Below are 19,637 nucleotides of genomic sequence, written 5' to 3' on the forward strand. Positions count from 1 at the left end.
ATGAGAAGCCCGCACACTGCAACGAAGAGTAGCCCCTGCTCGCCACAATTAGAGAAAGCCCGCACACAGCAACGGAGACCCAGTGCAGACAAAAATAAACAAATAAAAATAAATAAATAAATTTATATAAAATAGACAACTAATAAGAACCTGCTGTATAAAAAACAAATAAAATAAAATTCAAAAAAAATCTTGTGGAAGTCTGACCAACATTTCTTAACCTCTAAAATATAATTTGGTAAAAACTTTGTTGTAGCATACTGGGTATTGAGGGACAGTGAGCTCAGTTATCTATTGGGAGTGATAACAAATTACCCCAAAATTCAGCAGCTTAAAACAACAAACATTCATTACCTCACAGTTTCTGGGGGTCAAAAATCTGGGAGTGGCTTAGCTGGGGGCTTCTGACTCTAAGTCTCTCATGAGGTTTCGGTCAAGCCAAAGCCTTGACTGGAGCTGGAGGATCTGGTTCCAACAAGATTCACTCATGTCACTCCTGGCTGGAGTTTTCAGTTCTCCAGGCCCCTCCACAGGGCTGCTGAGTGTCCTCAAGACAAAGCAGGTGACTTCTGCCCAAGTGAGTTAAGAGAAAGAGAGAGAGAGGTGGAGGGTGCTCAAAACAGAAGCCACAGTGCCTTTTATAATCTAATATTGGAAGCAACAGACCATCACTTCTACCATGTTCTATGCGTCACACAGGCCTACCCCACTACAGCATGGTAGGAGGCTACTCAAGATGGGGATCATTAGGGGTCATCTTGGAGTCTTGGCAACCATGTGGGCTATTGGTCAGGTGGTCATTTCATTTAAAAGTCCATCATGTTGGGTCAGGTGAATTGATATTTACTGCTTCTGTTGTTCATCTTCTTGAGACATAGAAAGTGAAAATCCAGAGCTGTGGGGCTGTGAATGTGTGTGTTCATGTGTGTGTCCTTAAATCCCAACAATGAGGCCAATTATATAGTTTCTTATCATACAGTAGGGCCAAAGAGCTGATACTTGAGAGGCACAGATTGATCACCAAGCAGACTTTTGGATTTGGATGAACAGTCTCAACCTGAACAAGACCAGGGACCCAGTACAAGGGAAAAGCCCCTTCTCTTGTGTCCACTGAAGGGGGCACTGACCAGGCTCAAGGTGTGGGAAATCTGGAGGGAACCTATTTTCAGTGGAACATCCTGGGAACACCTTCTCAAAGCTATGGTGCCTTTTAGCCCTCATTTTCCAAAAAGGGAAAGAGAGATCCAGTACCAGGCTGCTGGTAGAGCCCTTCCTTTATTCTCCCCTATATGAGTTCCTGGTCTGGTCTTGAGCAAGTCACATGCTTGCTCTAGAACTTAAATTCTTCAACAGTAACAAAGTGGTTGTACTAGAAAGAAAGGTAATCAGCACAGGCCTTCCTTCCGGCTCAGTCATGTTGCAACTGCTGTTTCACCAGGTACTGATCCACTGAAGAGTTACCTGGGCATTCTGATGTGAAATCTACTGGTTTCTAAATGGCATTTTGTTTCCACTCAGAGACCTGTAACTAGCCAATCTTATGGCATGCAAGTGGAGGTACCTGACAGTACCCCAGTTTCTCCAATAACAAATAGAGGGAATTACAGAGGTCTCCCAGGCATTCTGAGCAGTGTGCAAATGATTTGCTTGTTTCCATTCAACGCTGCTTTTCTAAAGGTTCGTATTTGTTATAATGGTAATAGGTTAACATTGTAAAATACAAACAAACTCAAAGAAGAAAGCTTAGAAAGAAGAAACTCTAGGATGAAAAGGATGGAAAGAAGTTGGGATGGTCTTCAAATATATCTGATGACTTATTTTCTCATAACTGTTAACATCACTTAACTATGGTTGCTGGGTGCATGGAGGTTTGCTGTTTTCAGTTTTGTATGTTTCCTGCTTGTCTGAGTATTTCATACATTTTTAAAAGCAATGCTGAGAAGAAAACCATCTCCTTTTAAAACCTGGTGATAATCCTTAATCATTGTCACCATTTTTGTGATTTACTTGTAGCTCTTTTTTGTTTTTTAACCAAATAAGGGTCATTCTCTATGTATAATTTTGCATGCTGCTTTTTTTCATTCTGTAGAATAGGTGCGTAGAAGGTGGAATTACTGCATCAAAGGGCATGCACATTTCCAAATTTGTTACATAAGTACTGCTAACACTGCAAAAGCCTGTACCAAAAATGTCTGAGAGTGACTGTTTTCCCACATCCTTACTGATATGGGTGAAAAACAAGAACTCATTGTTCTAATTGGCATTTCTCTGATTACTAGTAAGGTTTGAGCATCATCCTATATAATTTTCTTAGATATTTTAATTTATTCTGTGAATTATCTGTCCATATCACTGGCTCTTTATTTTAAATTGGGTTATTTGCTTTTCTAAAAAATTATACCCTGCGCTCATATTCTCCCATTGAGAATATTCTACCACATTTGCTTCATCATTCTCTTATTCATTTGAGAATTATATTATTTTTTCTCTTAATCATTTGAGAGTAAGTGTAGACATAATGCTCCTTCACTCATAAATACTTTAGTACAGTGTGTATTTCCTAAAATGGGACATTCTCTTATACAACTACAGTACAATTATCAAAATCAGAAAAATCAACATTTATACAGAGCTCCACTGTGGATTATTCCACAGACCTGATTCAGTTTTTGCCAATTGTCTGTTTTCTTTAGACATTATACTGTGAGCCTTTTCTGATATCATCTAAATTCAAAAATATCATTTTTAATTGCTTAAAAATATTGCATCATATAGACATGCCATAATTTATTAACCATTTTTGCCAGCTATTATTAATATTTTTACTCTTACAAATAATGTCACTGTGCACATCAGTGTCCCATTGCATCCTGCTGACACACACCAGAGCTGGCAGCTCTGAGAAGGAACATGTTTATGGTGTGTGACAGGGGAGACCTGGCTCAACTCTACTGATCCCTTTAAATAATATCCAGACAGACCTCCTCCTCTTCCTTTCCCCACACTTTCTCCTTCCAGCTCCTCCTGCTTCTTACTGCAGGATCATTTCAGATTCTGCTAGAAAACTCACTTTTTGCATTCCATTTTCTTTCAGCTGGGTGGGGTGTGGGTGTCCAGCACCTTTGAGTTTTATGGTCTATCTTGCCCATTGTGCTTTTTGTCTTCCAGACACTCCTCCAAGTTGTCATCCATTGGTGGTGCCCTCGTGGCCTTCCAGCATACAGTGGATGCATACATATGCACTTAGATATTCTGAGCCTGGCTACTGATGCTTTCTTTAGAATAGACTCTTGACAGCCAAATTACAGTGTCAAAGCATTTGAGTCCCATAGCCCTCTGGGAAAGTGACACTGCTTATCCTCCACCCAGCAAGCTGGGAGGGGGCTGGTCTACCTGCATCCTGGGTAACATCCACCTCTTCCACAGGGGTCTTACCCACCCGGTGACCTCACTGAGGATAGAGTATGTGTGCAAACTATCATCTCATTGTTTTTTGTTTTTTTTTTTTTTGGCCGCATTGGGTCTTCGTTGCTGCACAGGCTTTCTCTAGTTGCAACGAGCAGGGGCTACTCTTCATTATGGTGCGCGGGCTTCTCATTGTGGTAGCTTCTCTTGTTGCGGAGCATGGAGCTCTAGGCACTCGGGCTTCAGTAGTTGAGGCACATGGGCTCCGTAGTTGTGGCTCGTGGGCTCTAGAGTGCAGGCTCAGTAGTTGTGGCACATGGGCTTAGTTGCTCCGTGGCATGTGGGATCTTCCCGAACCAGGGCTCAAACCCATGTCCCCTGCATTAGCAGGTGGATTCTTAACCACTGCGCCACCAAGGGAGTCCCCATCTCGTTGTTTTAATTTGCATTTCTTTACCAATTAAATGCAAAAATTTTTTTATTTGTGGTATATAATATATAACATAAAATTTATCATATTAACCATTTTTTAAAATGTATGGTTTACTGGCAATAAGTACATTGTACCATCCAGGACTTTTTTTGCAGTACACGAGCCTCTCACTGTTGTGGCCTCTCCCGTTGCGGAGCACAGGCTCCAGACGCGTAGGCTCAGCGGCCATGACTCACGGGCCTAGCCGCTCCGCGGCATGAGGGATCTTCCCGGGCTGGGGCACGAACCTATGCCCCCTGCATCGGCAGGCAGACTCTCAACCACTGCGCCACTAGGGAAGTCCATCCAGGACTTTTTATACCACCCAAATCCAGAATTTTTTTTATGTACCGTCCAAATCCAGAGCTTTTTCTTCTTCCCAATCTGAAACTCTGTACCTTTTAAACACTAACTCTCTATTTCCCTCACTCCCACCCCTGGCAACCACCATTCTACTTTCTGCCTCTATGGATGAAATGCAGTAATTTTTTCATATGGATTGGCCATTCACATTTTTTACCTATGAATTCTTTGTAAATGTCCTTAGCCTATTTTCCCTATTGGAACATTAGTATTTTTCTCACTAAGTAGGCAAGGTTCACTAGGGAAATTGAAAGCAAATGGATCAAATATTTTTAATTTTTTAAGTGTTGCTGAAGGATTAGTAGTTTTTCCCTGCCTGGTTTTGATTCCTCAGAGATTTGCCTTCTTTTGCCTTCTCCTGGCTGCTAAGTCAGGTTCTCACAACTGTTTCCTCTTCTTAGAAATGGGCTCATCATTTTTTTTTACAGCTTTATTGAGGAATAAGTGACAATAATATAATTGTATATATTTAAAGTTTACAGTGTGATGGTTTGATATACTAATACACTGAAATGATTACCAAGATCAAAATAATTAACACATTCACTACATCACAGCATTAATTCAAATGTTATACACTGTATTATTTTGCTAAAACTGAATTGTAGCTCAGTTTACAACATGAGTAAACTCCGCAATGGGAATCAATCACAAAAAAAAAAAAAAAAGAGAGAGCGAGACAGAGAGAAAGAAAAAGAAACAAAGAAAAAGAATTGGGTTTGGCAGTTGGCAGTTCTCACGTGGGGAGCTGGGCTGCCCAGTGGGCTTTGGTGTCCCCATCGGACCATCGGCTGCTTGTTGCCCGGGTCTAGAGGAAGCAGGGTCATTTCGGCCTCTATTAAGGATCACCCTATGAGCAATAAACCTTGCTTCTTGCTTCTCATTTTACTGAGAAAATTCAAACAGCAGAAAAAGAACTCTCTCATCTCCTACCATCTGCCTCTGTCCCCAGAGGCCCATGTCTGTTACAGTGACTAAGTTTGTGCTCCTGTTTAAGGCCATTCTCTCCACTTGTACGCAATTCCCACTCCTCTCTCCTGGTCACGGACATCACACCTCCAATTATCTCCTCTCTCCTGCATTATTGATTTTCCCCTCTTGACTGGGTCATTCTTTCCAGCATAAAACCTCTCATCTTGAGAAAAAGAAATCCTCCCTTCACCCCGTATTGCTCTTCGGCTACTGCCCCATTTCTCTGTTCCTTTTTATAGCAAAGGGCTGTGAAAGAGGAGTCTAGCTTGTCTGACACACTCTTCATTCTTCCTAATTTCTCTCCAAGCCACTCAGTCGAGCTTTTGCCTCCCCTCCCCTACCTCCACACACTGCACCCCTGCTATTATTGTGTACTTGTGGTGCCTTTTGTCTCCCAACTCCCGTGGTCAGTTCTCAGTCCTCATCGTGTTTAACCAAACAGCACAGTTGATGCAGCTGGTCACCCCCTTCCTGGACACCTGTTCTTCACTTGGCTTCTGGGACACCCCTTCCTCTTGCTTCTCCCTCCTCCTCATTGGCTGCTCTTTCTCAGCTTCTTTTGTTGGGTTCTGGCTCTTCTAACTGATTTCCAACCCCTGGAGCATCTCAGGCTCAGACCTCAGGCCTCTTTCCTTCACCCTCTGCGTCAGTCCCTCGGTGATCTCTTTTAATTTCTTTGATGTCAGCTCTCCCTGAGCACCAGACATGTACATTCAGCTACCTACTCAGTTGCTCTAGATGGCCATCTGATAAGCACCTCAAACTTAAGTTCAAATAGAACACTTGATCCCCCTCAAACAAACAAACAACTCAGCCTCTCTCCTAATTTTCTTCTCTTCACCCAGTTCTTCAGGCCCCAAACCTACCCTCTGTGTCCAGTGCAAATAAATCCCACAGGCTCTATCTCCAAGTTGTGTTCCAGGTATGGCAGTGTCTCACCACCTTCATCACTCCACTCAAGCCCAAGCTGCCATTTTGCACTAACTCTGTAGTAGCCTCCTAACTGGTCTCCAGTCACATTCTTGCCCTCTTTGATCCACTCTCCAGCAGCAGCCAGAGCAATCTCTTTGTAAACTTTCAGTTCTGCCACTTCACTCTCCTGCTTAAACCCCTCCAGTGTACTTAGGACACAATCCAAATCTCTTCCATTGGTCTCTGGGCTCCACGTGATCTGGCCCCTCCCTGCCTGGCTATGCCCCCTCCTCCTCACCCACTTCTCACCAGCCACACACAAGCTCATTCCCACCTCTGGGGTTTTGCACTTGCAGGTCCTTTAGCCTGGAATGTTCTTCCACTGGAACATTGTTTGTTCCCTCTCTTCCTTCAGATCTCTACTCAAATGTGACTCCCCAGAAGCCTTGTTGGCCTACCCCATCCAACCTGTCTTCCCCATCCGCATCATTCTCTATCCCCTTCCTCTACTTTATCTTCATCATGGGATTTATCACTGTCTCTAGTTAAAGTCTCTATTTGCTTGTTTATTGTCTGTTTTACCAGTGGGAACATAAGCTCCATGAGAGCAAGCTGTTTGTTTCCCTTATTCACTGCTTTATCCTCAACATTTAGAATAATGCCTGACACATAACAGCTGCTCAAGAAATTTGTGTTAAACAGTGAATGAATTAATTAAAATTCCTCTTCCACCATAATTGAAGAACTATCGTTTAAACACTGCAGTAGAGATCTGGGATGAAATATTAACCTGTGTATCTACTTTTTGCCTTGATCTAAAGTGTTATTTCCCAAATGAAGCAGTAGCAATGTAGAATCTATAAGATTCAGCTCAAGTTACCATCTTGCACAAGGATCTAAAGCCTACAGCTATCTACTGTCTACTTTTACCCTTTAGTCAAGAGGACTAGAAGTGCTACTCTTTATGGTAGCTATCAAACGTAGTTTAAAGTGGACTAGAATTTTGACTATGAATTTTACCCATGATCATGGTTTGAGTGAAGTGAACCTCTCCTTCTTGGAAAAAGGAGGGGGCTTAGGGAATTGAGTGAGCTGAAAGCAAATGGTAACAGGGAGAGAAATATTACCAGTCATTGGATAAATCATATTAAAAGAAATCTGGATTCAATGTTTTAAAATAGATCAGAAACATAAGAAATAGAACTAGTTAAAATTATATACATTTGTATATAAATTGACCATATCCAGGCTAAAAAAATTTCTCTTTCCCAAACTGGCATTTTTAAGGGAAATATGTTCCCATGGAAGAATTTAATGATGAAATCTTCAGTTTTCTGCAATGTGGATTGAAGTCTGTGTCTTCCTAACTGCCACAGTCATCAGAGGCGTTAGCTTCCTTTTCAGAACCACCAGATTGCTTAGTGTGTTGAAAATGGGGAGCTAGTGCCCCTTGTGGGGTCCTTAAGGATGCTGTCAGCACAGCCGCACTTGGAGAAGCATACGAAGTGAGAGGGTTTATTATACTCACAGGTCCTAGAGGAGGGAGGCATGCAGGCTAGGCAGGGGGCCTCGTGGGAGGAGCACTGGAGGAGCAGACTCAGCAAGAGGGTCAGGAGCTGAGAGAGAGTGAGCACCCAGGTTCAGGCACGATCCCCACACAAGCAAAAGGTGTGAAGGGATTTTTACTGGTGTGTTTGAATGTCACTCAGTCACAGTCAGGGAAGGGCAAGAAGGGACCAGCCTCATCACACTGCGCATCTGGTCGCCTGGCGGGTGCTCACAGCCTCTGCTCAGGGGTGTTGAGATATCAAGAAAATAGGAGGTTTTAAAAACTGGCAATACACTCAGCTAAACCATATCCCTTTCAAAGTCCTTTATTGACTGTCTCCTGTTATACGGCAAAGAGAGGGTGTCCTCCTATAAAACAAATTAGCAGTTTGAACCTGAAAGGATAAATATTCACGGTAGCATAGGTTTCTTGGCTCCTTTTAATATGAGTGTATGGAACAGTACTGATTAACAAATGTCATCTGCCAGCTGCCCCCTCTTGCAAAAAGAATTTAAGTGTACACACAGTCATGGCAACTTGCCCTGATGTCGAGGGAACAACCGCAGAAACGGACCATTCTCTGCAGCCCCTGTCTTTCCTGTGCCTGGGACCCCACCTGAGGATGTTCAGGAAGAACAGAATAAGGCAGAGACCCTTCAGCACAGTCAGCAGCTAAGGTCAGCTATCGTCAGACACCCACCGCGCAGCTGCAACCCACCCCACCCCCGCGCGACATTTCTAAGAGCTCGTTGTTGCATTCCTCATTACAACCTCGCAGTGCACCGGGCAAATGAAAAATATACGAGCCTGGCTAGGGAGCATTTTCCCTTCCTCTCTTTCTCCTTAAGGAAAGGAATGTTGTTGCTATGGAAGTTATTTGAGTTAAGGTAGTGAGTTGAGATGGTGAGATGCCGTTTAAAAGAAGTCAGGGGACATGCCCTGCTGTAATTACACGTCCCGGAGCCCTGTTGATTTCATGACTTTACCTGCTGCAGGAGACCCCACACAAACATTATTGACCAATATTTTCCTTACGGTGTAAGTTCATTCTGCGAACTGGTTATTATGCATCTGAGTGTGTTGGAAGCATGTTTTGCATTTTCTGGACCAGTAGGGGTTGTGATGTGAGTGCCCTCACAGGCTCCCCTGGGCTGGAGAAAGGAAGCGGCTGCCCGTGGAGCACAGGGCACATGGCCGCACTATGTGAGTGGCCCTAGGCCCCTTTTCTTTGTCTTTGTTGGTTGTGAACTTGGATGCAGGTTGTTTTTCTGTGCTGTTCAGGTTTTGCTTGTGGTTCTCTGTTGGTCTGTGATCAAGTCATTTATTCTTTTTAGATGGTAACAAAATATAATTAAACTTTATTGTTGAAGCTACTACAGGAAAAATTATCTAGTCTTGCCATCTCTCACCACCATCCTCCTTTTTTTCCCATATTGAAATAACTATTTATGTGATATGTGTTTTGATAGTGTGAGGTTTCTTAGGAACATAATTATGGTTTTATAGTAAATCTGTGGGTTTTTTTGTTTCTGTTATTGGCCACACCTCGCAGCTTACAGGATCTCAGTTCCCCAGCCAGGGGTTGAACCTGGGACCTCAGCAGTGAAAGCCCAGGATCCTAACCAGGGAATTCCCAACTGACTGTAATTTATTTGGACATAGTTTTTTTTTTTTTTTTTTTAGATTTCTGCACAAGATTCTACATTGTCACTAAGGCAGAGTTTGTACAGGGTAGCAAGGGTTTCTTCAAGTAGCCTTACTTCAGCAATCTACACAGATGGCTTTCCCCAGAGTTGTTGTCACCATTGCCTTGCCTCTTCCAAGATCTTGAATTCTGAAGGGCCCTTCTCTGCCCAGCCAGAGCGGTCAGGCTAGCACAGAGGTTTCAGGACATGACTCTGGTACTAGACTTCCCTGGGTTTAAATCTGAGCTTCACCACTTACTAGCTTGGGACCTTAATCAAGTCACTCACCCTCTCTGTGCCTCAGTTTCCTCATCTGTTCAATGGGATGCCTCATTAGGAAGCTGTAAGAGTTAAGTGAGTTTTGTTAGAGCCTGTGGCATAGTGCCTGGCACACGGCAGTTTTCACATAAGTGCTGTAGTCTGTGGCTAGTCTGGCATTCCACCTCCCCGATGACCCACTCTTCTCTGTCATCATGACCTTCCATCCCCCAGTCCCCTCCTTCTCCCACAGGCATCTCCCTCTCTAATGCCTCTAATGCCTTCCTCAGCCACCTCCCGATTTCCTTGCTGCATGACTGCATCAGTTCAGGTCTTGGTGGGTAACAGAGAACACAGTCCAACCAGGTAATTTGAGGGAAGCTTAATAAAGAGATTATGTACAAAGTTGTGAGCAGGAGTGAGAAAAGCACAAGGGGAAGCATGGCCAGGGCCTGAGAGAGTGTGCTTCCAGGAGCTGTGGTGAGTGGGCTGCCTGATGGGAGTCGTGAGCTTGGAGGAGGGATGCAGTTATCCCATGGCAACCACCCAGGAAGGGAGCCAGGGGAGTAGTCCCACCTTACCTTTCTCCCTCCTTGCATCTCCTGCAAGGCCTCTCTTTGGTTCTCAACCCTAAGAGAGAGGGCAGGGGTGCCCATCTGTGCAGTCCATGAGGTCAGCCTCCCAGGGCAGAGCAAGGTGGAGCCAGGTAAAGAGTGGATCTAGGTAAGAGGGTGGGTGGAAAATGTCTGCATAGTGCCCTGTGGTACCCCTGCTTTGCAGCCCTCACTCGGCCTTGAGTCATGGCCAGTTGTAGTCTGGCCCACACCCATCTCTCCACCCATAAGCCCTCCTGTCTCTGCCCTGGAATCTACCACTCTGGTCCCCTCCCCTGCCGCTCAGACAGTCTGCAGGCTGCCCATCAAACATGCCATGACCTGTGTACCACTTTAAGGTTTTTCATGCCCATTCCCTTTCCCAAGAGTGCCCTTCTCTCCTTCTAGGCCTGGAGAAGTGCTACATTTTCACAGGGTCCAGCCTGGATACACTTGTTCTCTGCAGTCTTCCCCTGCCTTCAGTTAGATTCCCTCACAGCTTCATTACAGTGCCTTTCATGTTGTGGTCTGGAGGGTTATTTGTGGGGCTGCTTCCTCTGTAGACTTGATCATCCACTCTTTGAAGAGAGACCTCACCATACTCAACGCTGCATTTATTTGTGGTTGAAATAAAAATAAGTGCCCCCCAAAAATAGTTATATTGAAATGACTAATGGAAAGATGCAGTAAATATTGATATCACTTACCTGGCTACAGATGGTGTTAGTTATGAATAATGGATTCAGCATATTTAACACTTGGTTGACACTTGGTATCACATGTCGTATGTAACTAAGTCACCCCCAACTGCCTCTCCCTAAAATATCCAGTATTTAGTTGCTGTCTGGGGCACCCTATATGTCACTTACTAGAATTTATCTGTGGAGTTATCTATTTCTTGTCTTACCTCCTCTTCTAGATCTTTAGCTCCATAAGGCCAGGGACCATAGCTGTGTTTTTCATCACAGAATCTCCAGACTGTAGAACAGTGTATGGTACATAATTGATCCTTCATAAATATTTGTTGAATGAATAAACATATTGGTCTGTGTCATGTCATAACCTCAGGAAGCCAGCAGAGTAGGGATTCTAGGTGCCATGGAAGGGCCCATGAAGTTCCTTTTCATGCCTTTCAAGTTATTCCTTACTGCTTTAAGCGGTCATTTCTTTATGACCCCACTCTCCCATCAGTAGAATAACCACCCTTTCTACTTGAATGGGAGTAGATCTTGTACCAAGGGCAAATTCTTCTTTCCTTCCATCTCCATAGGGGATATACTATTGGGGGAATTTTTTTCCCTGAAATTATTCTATTTCTCATTTCTCTTTCCTTATTGTGTTTATTTGTAGTTTCTTCATCTGATGGTGCCAAGCAAAATATATTTGATTGCTATTTGGATCATTTCAAACCTATTCAATAATATTGAAGATGTGTAATAAGCATTATCAGGTCTTATAATTGAAAATTGGCATCATTTTACATTATTCACTATTGTAATAGTCTAACCAGATTTTATTATGAATGAATGACTTCAGGGAGTTCTTTTTAAAGGTCACAAGTGATGTTTGATAACCTGAAAAAGATTACTTTTTGCAAACAGCAGCAACAACACAGCCTGAAAGCCTTAATTTGTTTCAGCCCTACCATTGCTCAATAATCTTGTCATCTGCTGTTTTTCTGAGGTTTAATATTATGAAAAAAATGTTCTGGAAAAGAAATTAAACTTGGAGTTTGAGATAACAGGGCTCATATGAAGCTTATATACTGGAAATATTAAAAAAAAAGACCCTGATCAAAAGCAAAACAAAACAAAAAGCAATTAGTTTGGAGGGACTATCTAAGTAGGATTGTCTAAAGTGAAAACCTGAAAAAATTGGACAGATGGACTTCATAAATTTGGAAACTATTAACTCTGGAGCCACATTGTAACAGGTTTTTACTGACACATCTGTTACAAACTAATTGCCTCTTTTCTGCCTGATAACCGAAGTTTGGGTTTGGGGGTTTTGCAATAGAAGCAATTAAAAGCTCAACACTGTCATATTTTTCATTAATTTACCAGTGAGTCATTGGGTTTATACAGATAATTTGATTTATTTTGAAGATAATTGTAATTATAAGTTGTGTTTTACTAGACAGCTTGTCCTTTATAATTTGCCTTTAATAGCAATGTAATTTCTTCTGCCCTTCTTAGTTAACAGCCTTTTCTTTGGGAAAAAAATAAGCATAGGCAATGTCTATGAAGACAATATTTTTAAGGTAGATGAAAATAGAATGGTTTGGGGGCTCCCCATCTTCGGTGATAGATCAGATTTGGACCGGGCCTGATATAGGACTCCATCATTAGAGCCAGGAACAGGAAAAAGCAGAGATGGGCCCTTAATTCTCAGATAAGCTATGACACCTACTTGCAGGATTTCTAAAAACTGAACATTTGTGTACCCTGTATCCCATCAGTTAATGCACCCATATGTTCATGGAAAGGCATGCACTGAAATAGTCATAGCAGCACCAACTATAACATCCCTAAGTGGAAACCACCCACGTGCCCATCTTCAGTAGAATGGATAACTAAATGGTCATGTATTCATACAATGGTACACATACATCATTGAAGATGAACTAACTGCTACTCTCTACAACAACATGGATGGGTCTCACAAACAGAAGGTTATGTGAAAGAAGGCAAATATCAAATGTATCTACTGGGTAATTCCATTTATATACACTATAAAAAAGACAAAGCAACCTAGGTGTTAGAAGTCAGAATGAGAGTAACACTTGGAAGGGTAGTAACTGGGAGGGGGCACAAGAAGGGCTCCTGGGTTCTGGTGCTGTTCTGTTTCTTGATCTGGGTGCTGGTTATACAGGGTATGTTCAGTTTGTGAAGATTAATAGAGCTATGATTTAGGCACTTTCATATATGTATAATTTATAAAAAGTTAAAAATATATCAATTTGAAAATATAACATTGCTATAATTTTCATGCCAACTCATTAGAAATGGTAGAAGTTTACAGTGACACTTTGACAAAAGGTCCAGGCACACAAGCCCTGCATTGTCTTTAAACAGGACCATATTAATTAACTACCAAGAGAAAGCAGAGACACTTCAACCTAACCTTGATCATTTTGTGGAGAACCATGGGAGTTTATCCAAATCCCCATTTCCTTTAGGAGCCAGGTCTGGGGTCCCAGTTTGGTGAACTCTTTATGGCATCTCTGACTCTGTTCTCTATAAGCTCTGAGTATAACTGTCATCAAAAGAACATGGTTTAGCATTTTATAGTGCTCTTGGTGTTTTATTTCTTTTGAGTCTTTCTTGACTGCAAGTTTGTTGAGGACAACAGCCCCACCTTTCATTTCTCCATGCAGGGTCAGGCGTTTGGTGCACATTTAATAAATATTTGACAAATGACTGTTGTCCTTGAAGAAACAGGAAGATGAACAGAGACACTGCCTGAGACAGAGCAAGCATTTGCTTTTTTTTTTTTTTTTACGGTCCGCGGGCCTCTCACTGTTGTGGCCTCTCCCATTGCAGAGCGCAGGCTCAGCAGCCATGGCTCACAGGCCCAGCCACTCCGCGGCATGTGGGACATTCCCAGACCAGGGCACGAACCCGTGTCTCCTGCATCGGCAGGTGGACTCTCAACCACTGCACCACCAGGGAAGCCCAGCATTTGCTTTTAAGTGGCAATAGTTGTGTCACTTCCTTTGAGTTGTCTCAATTTGATTTCTCTAGTCCCTTTGATCTCTCTCTTTAAACATTTTCTTGTTTACATGTTTACTGTAGAAGATTGGAAAATATAAAAAAGCACAAGAAGAAAAAGATAAACACCCATAATCCTTCCACTCAGAGAGAAACTCTTACAATTTTGTTATATTTTCTTTTTCTTTTCTTACAATGCATTACTTTCATGCTCCCTGTCCTCCTCTCCCCCTATTGTTTTCTTTTTTTCATTTCATAAGAGTAGTGGAAGTGAGCCTAGGAGAGACTTCTCCACATTTTTGAAGGATTCTTGGGTAGAATGGAAACTGCATGTGTTCCTGCCTTGGTTTCCTTTACTCTCCCTGTGTGAAGGGGGAGCTTAGATGGAGCTCTAGGCTGTAGAATAGTATTTCATGATATTTAACTGAAGCTTCTCTTATCCACTGCTTACATTTTTGAGATTAGCATGGCTGGTGGGTATATTATACTCCAAATCACTGAAAAGACTTAGAATTCTTCCAGCATAGAGCCATTCTGTTTACTAATAGTATTGTTCTCAGTCTCATCCTGAAAGCAGGATGAGATCTTTTAGATCTCTTAGACTTTAACATCTTTTAGACCTTAACATCCCATTAATCCTAGGTCTCTGCTCAAGAATCTTACAGAAGATCTGCTTCTCCAGGAGGAGGTTTCTGGGCAGCTGTCCAAGGCTGTGCTGTTCTTTACATTTCTGGAACAAGGTGGTCATTGCCTTCCTGCAGCAGTGCTATGTGGCTGATGAGTCTGTCCTCCTGTCACACCCGGAGCTCCCCATCTGTAGTGCCCTTGGGTACACACACCTTACAGTGTTGTACTTTTGCTTTTTCCTCTTAAAATAGTCCTAAAATAGGCTCCTCTGCTTCTCCTCTTCCTTTCTTCAGTTTTTTGCTCCAGATTCCTCTGAGTTTTGTCCCTAGTTTCTCTTTAGACTCTTAAAGGATTTAAATGATACTCGTTTAAATGAGATTATTCATTGGTAAGAAGAAAAATCACCCCTGTAACCCTGAAAAACTGTTTCTCTTGATCTTTAAAATACCTTAATGGGAACATTGTTTGTTCAGCTCAGCTCTGGTTGGGGACCTTGTGACATCTGCATTATCTCTAGGCCTCTGCTTCACCATGTTATTATAAATGATTGTCCTGAACAGAGTCCATCTAATGCAGATCCTGTGGTGTGTGTGTGTGTGTGTGTGTGTGTGTGTGTGTGTGTGTGTGTGTGTGTGAGATATGAGAGAGAGACAGAGAGAGAGAGAAATACACACACACATACACACACAGAATAGTTATATAAAAGCTAGCTGTAGAAATAGTTATAGAAAAGAGAAAGAGGCTAAAGTTTGGATTTGCATCTTTATCATTTCCATTTTGTCTAAACCTTGGCCTATGTTCAGTTACCTGAGTGGTCCTATAATTCTCTTGCCTAGAACCCATTCATCTAAGAAGTGCCTGCTGTCCTTGGTATTGAGGAGACAAAACTTCACGTGTGTTAACATTTGATTCCCTTCATCTTTGTGACCCTTGGAATGCAGATATCTGCTTAAGTTTGTGTTCATAGATGTGGTATTTATGCCCTTATTGTCAGGAACGCAGTGCCAGTTTTGGGGAAAGCAGATCGGGAGCTACCCTCTAAGCCCAAGCCTTCTGAAGGCCGGAACAGAGCTGCCTGCCAGGAGGAAGGTTTATGGTGGAGGCTTCCCGTACCCAGGGTGAGAGTTTCTCCTATCCTGTGAGTGCTTTTCTTCAAATATAACTTTCCAAAGTTAAAAAAAATTATTTTGATAGCGAAACTAATAGAGTGTAACTTTAGAAAAAGGATCATTTCTATAATAATACAGGAAAAATAAATACAAGCTCATCCAACTAGGTTACATTCTAATTTGACTAATTATTTTAGTAAAATAGCTTTTTTTTTAATGAAAAATAATCTACCGTCATTATGGAAAAAAAAAATCTACAGAGTGTAGATGGATGAGAAGAGCAACAGTAATGAAAATGAGAATCAGTGTTTTCAGGGGCTTGGCCTGCTCCGCTTCCTTCCATCCTCCTCCAGGTGAGACACTATTGCACAAAGGCCTATGGTAAAAAGACCTGACTTATGCTTTTGACCCCACCATCTGGAACTTATTGGAAAACTGAGCCCCTTTTTCATGGAACACCTGCTACCATCTCTCAGGACACAGGAGGCGTTCTGCAGACTCAGTTTGGAAAATGAGAGAGGTTCAGCAGTCACACGGCTGGCCAGGGCCTGAGCTGGGGCCAGACACAGTTGCCTCCCTCTACCCTCCACCCGCTTTCCAGATCCTTCCCGCTACTTGTTGATGGTGTTCTGAGATTGTTCTTTAGCATTAAAATCTAGAGCAGTATATTAATTAATTCTGTCTCATTCGCTAAAACTACTTTCCCCAAGCTCGTGTTGGGCCCAGTGTCTCACTGTAGCTGGGACAGGGTCCCTGTCTCGAGGAAGCCACAATCAGATCTAAGAAAATAGCTGTGCACCGGCCTTCAGCAGGATGTGGAAGAGACACTGGGTGCTATACAGTGGACCCTGCGGGGCGTGGGGCAGGCCGGTCAGCTCTGCCTGGGGACCTGCGGGGGCTTCATAGATGAGGGGCCACAGGGACCCCAAGAAGCACTGGAGCCTCCAGGTGGAGAAAGCTGCAAGGGGAGAGTCGGGACCGTGTTTGGCAGCCTGCGGGCGGCAGGGCTTTTAGCGGGGTGGCTGGTTGAGGAGCACAGATGGTGTTTAATGTCAGCTCTGAGTCACCCTTTGAAATTGTACAGGTTCAAGGGGAAGGATCTGGAAATCCTCCAGCACATTATTTGACCTTCCACTCTCTCAATAACCATTTGGTGTCTAGCTCATAAGTGGAAGTTCTCTGCAAAATTGTGTCATACAGGAAAAGTCGCAGAATAATTTCAAGTAAAGAAGGTAGTTCTTATGCCTTAGCCTGTGAACCAGAGGGTTTATTCCCCTCCCCTTACAGTGCTTTTTACTAGTGTGTTGCCCACCCCCCAGCTTTGGCAGAGGCCTGGGTTCTGTGGATTCTCAATTCTTCCACCGTCTCTGGAAATGACTGAATAAAGGTTAAATAAAACTTTGAAAGCAGGGCCAGAAGATACTCAGCTTTCGAATGTGATAGTGTTTGAGATGGAAAATTTATTTTCTGTCTAATTTTTTTTCTTGTTGCCTTGGCAACTGGTTGGGTTTTTTTTTGAAGCTTTCGATTTTTCTCAACATGAGCTGCTTCCTTTGATTTAGTTAAGATGTGTGGACAGATTTATATCTTATTCAGAGTCTCTAGTGTAAGTGTTTATGAGGTATAGATTTTTCATTTTTCACAATCTTCACAAGGTTGAACAAGGATAAACAATTTCACATAACTGTAAGCTTGCCTGATACACCAAACAAAGGCAAGTTACTGTGATCTTTTTTGTCTGATGTCAAGTACCATAAAAATGATTCAGATTCGTTTTTATAAACTGTCACTAAATATTTTGATATTAGGCTTTTTAATGTCTCTGACAAGGTCTCTGTGAAAATTGTTTCCATAAATTATAAATGCACGTCGTTCCTTCTGTCTCCCCGTTGCTTCCTCTGCGCTAGCCACAGGGCCTCCTGGCTGGTCCTCATCCTTGCTAAACCTGTTTCTATCTCAGGGACTCTGCATTTGCCATTTCCTCTGCTGAAACCCATCTGCCCCAGATATTCACATTGCTTCTTCCCTCATTGCATTTAGGGCTTCCCAGTTAAATGCCATCTCCTCAAAGAGGACTGTCTGGACCTTTCTGTCTAAAACAGGATCCTCATGCATCACTCCCTGGCCATTGTGGAGATGAGAGGATCCATCTCTGGAAAACCTGAATGAAAATCAGTCACCCTATATAAAGTCCACCAGCCACCAGTCTATAAGCCCTACCCATGGCAAGAGCTTCCAATTAGCGTTTTAATACCCCACCCTTACATTATGGACTCATAGCCAAAGATCACCAGGTATTTGTGGAAATCCTCCATTGTAAAATGTAGAAACCAAGACTAATATGAAATAAAGAACTCAAAAGAAACAGAGACAATGATGGAGCAGAATAAATCTACAAAAAACAAAACAAAATGTGGGGCAGAGGAAGTCATCATAGAAATAATATAAAAAATTTAGGAGAGCAAAAAAGGGGAGACCCGGGTCAACAGCCGTGGAGCAGGCCTGGAGCTGGAGGGTGGAGAGCTGCAGAGGCAAGTGCTCAGCAGGCTGGGGAACTGAAAGCTTGTTCTGCCAGGTGGACATGTGGACGTTACACTGAGAGGCTCTTGAGGGGTGTGGGTAGAGTTAGGGATAGTTACAAAGCAAAGCAAGCAAATGCAAAAGAGAAACAACTATTAAGCACAGAAACAATAATATCGTACAATAAAGCAGTGATCAACTTTATATAGTTATAATAACTTAAAAAACTGAATGTTGATTTAATTTAAAAATGTGACATAATTGTATTTAGAGAACAGGGGAAGGTAAGTCTCTATGCACAGGGGCATGTGTAAGTGTATGTGATGAGGCCTAATGATATCAACATATAGTGTCTAAGACTGATAAGTTATCATACAGGATCATGGTCATTAGACATAAAAAGATTTTAAAAACCAGGAGGAACAGCAAGTTGGAATGTAGACTCTGAGAAATGGGGAGGAGGATGGAGGAGGCAAGGAAGTATTGTGGGGGTTTTTTTAGTTTATTTATTTATTTATTTTTAGCTGCGTTGGGTCTTTGTTGCTGCGTGCGGGCTTTCTCTAGTTGCGGTGAGCGGGGCTACTCTTTGTTGCAGTGCACGGGCTTCTCATCGCAGTGGCTTCTCTTGTTGTGGAGCAAGGGCTCTAGGCACACGGGCTTCAGTAGTTGCAGCACATGGGCTCAGTAGTTTTGGCTTGCGGGCTCTAGAGCGCAGGCTCAGTAGTTGTGACACACAGGCTTAGCTGCTCTGTGGCATGTGGGATCTTCCCGAAGCAGGGATCAAACCTGTGTCCCCTGCATTGACAGGCGGATTCTTAACCACTGCGCCACCAGGGATGTTCCAAAGTATTATGGCTCATTGTCAGACTTTTATCCTCATCTGACTTTTAAAAGCTCTGAGCACATATTACTTTTATAAACATAAAAATTAGTTAGGAATTATCAATAAAATATAAGTGTTGAGCAGTCCTACTTCTGTGCACATCACTGATTCAGTCTGATGTACGTTTGATTAATATATGAATTCAGTCCAGTATCTGGCTGATGTCTTTGGTGGGTAGGCTCATTTGTTTAACCAAATCCATTTGCACTTGCACATGGAATAATTAATTCAGACTCACTTTGTTGGAAGTCAGGCTGAAAACGTTTATCATTTCCTTCTGCACCATGGAGATAGATTAGACTACAGCTCATGGTTATTGAGGCTGTGTGCTCATTAAAGATGGAGTAGAGGTATGTTGTAACAAACTGAGCTTTTTAATCACTTTAGATTTAATGACGTACCTTTGCCATGTACTTAATCTTCAGCAAATATTTACCCTTCCCAAACTGACAGTTTTGTGATTTATAACTTGTCATGTCAGATGAAGCATTTCCTCTTTCCCCCACCCCAGAAGGGTCTCTGTTCCAAATTATAGTCTTTAAAAAGTAGCTGACACATTCTCCTCTGTGGGGAACTTTC

At 42.6% G+C, this 19,637-nt stretch overlaps 1 protein-coding gene across 8 annotated transcripts in view; it reads left to right on the forward strand.

Moving 5' to 3' along the window:
* Window positions 1–19,637, forward strand: part of SHLD1 (shieldin complex subunit 1) — a 95,156-nt gene that overhangs the window by 49,798 nt on the left and 25,721 nt on the right. Inside the window, exon 4 of one of the 8 annotated variants that reach the window (XM_032605843.1) lies at window positions 15,541–15,664. The exons of the other annotated variants lie outside the window; for them this stretch is intronic. Within the exon in view, the coding sequence (XP_032461734.1) occupies window positions 15,541–15,664 (124 nt within the window). The remainder of the gene's footprint in view (window positions 1–15,540; window positions 15,665–19,637) is intronic. 8 annotated transcript variants of the gene reach the window in all.

Source organism: Phocoena sinus, chromosome 15 (genome assembly GCF_008692025.1).
Source record: "Phocoena sinus isolate mPhoSin1 chromosome 15, mPhoSin1.pri, whole genome shotgun sequence".
In the NCBI taxonomy this organism is placed as follows: Eukaryota; Metazoa; Chordata; class Mammalia; order Artiodactyla; family Phocoenidae; genus Phocoena; species Phocoena sinus.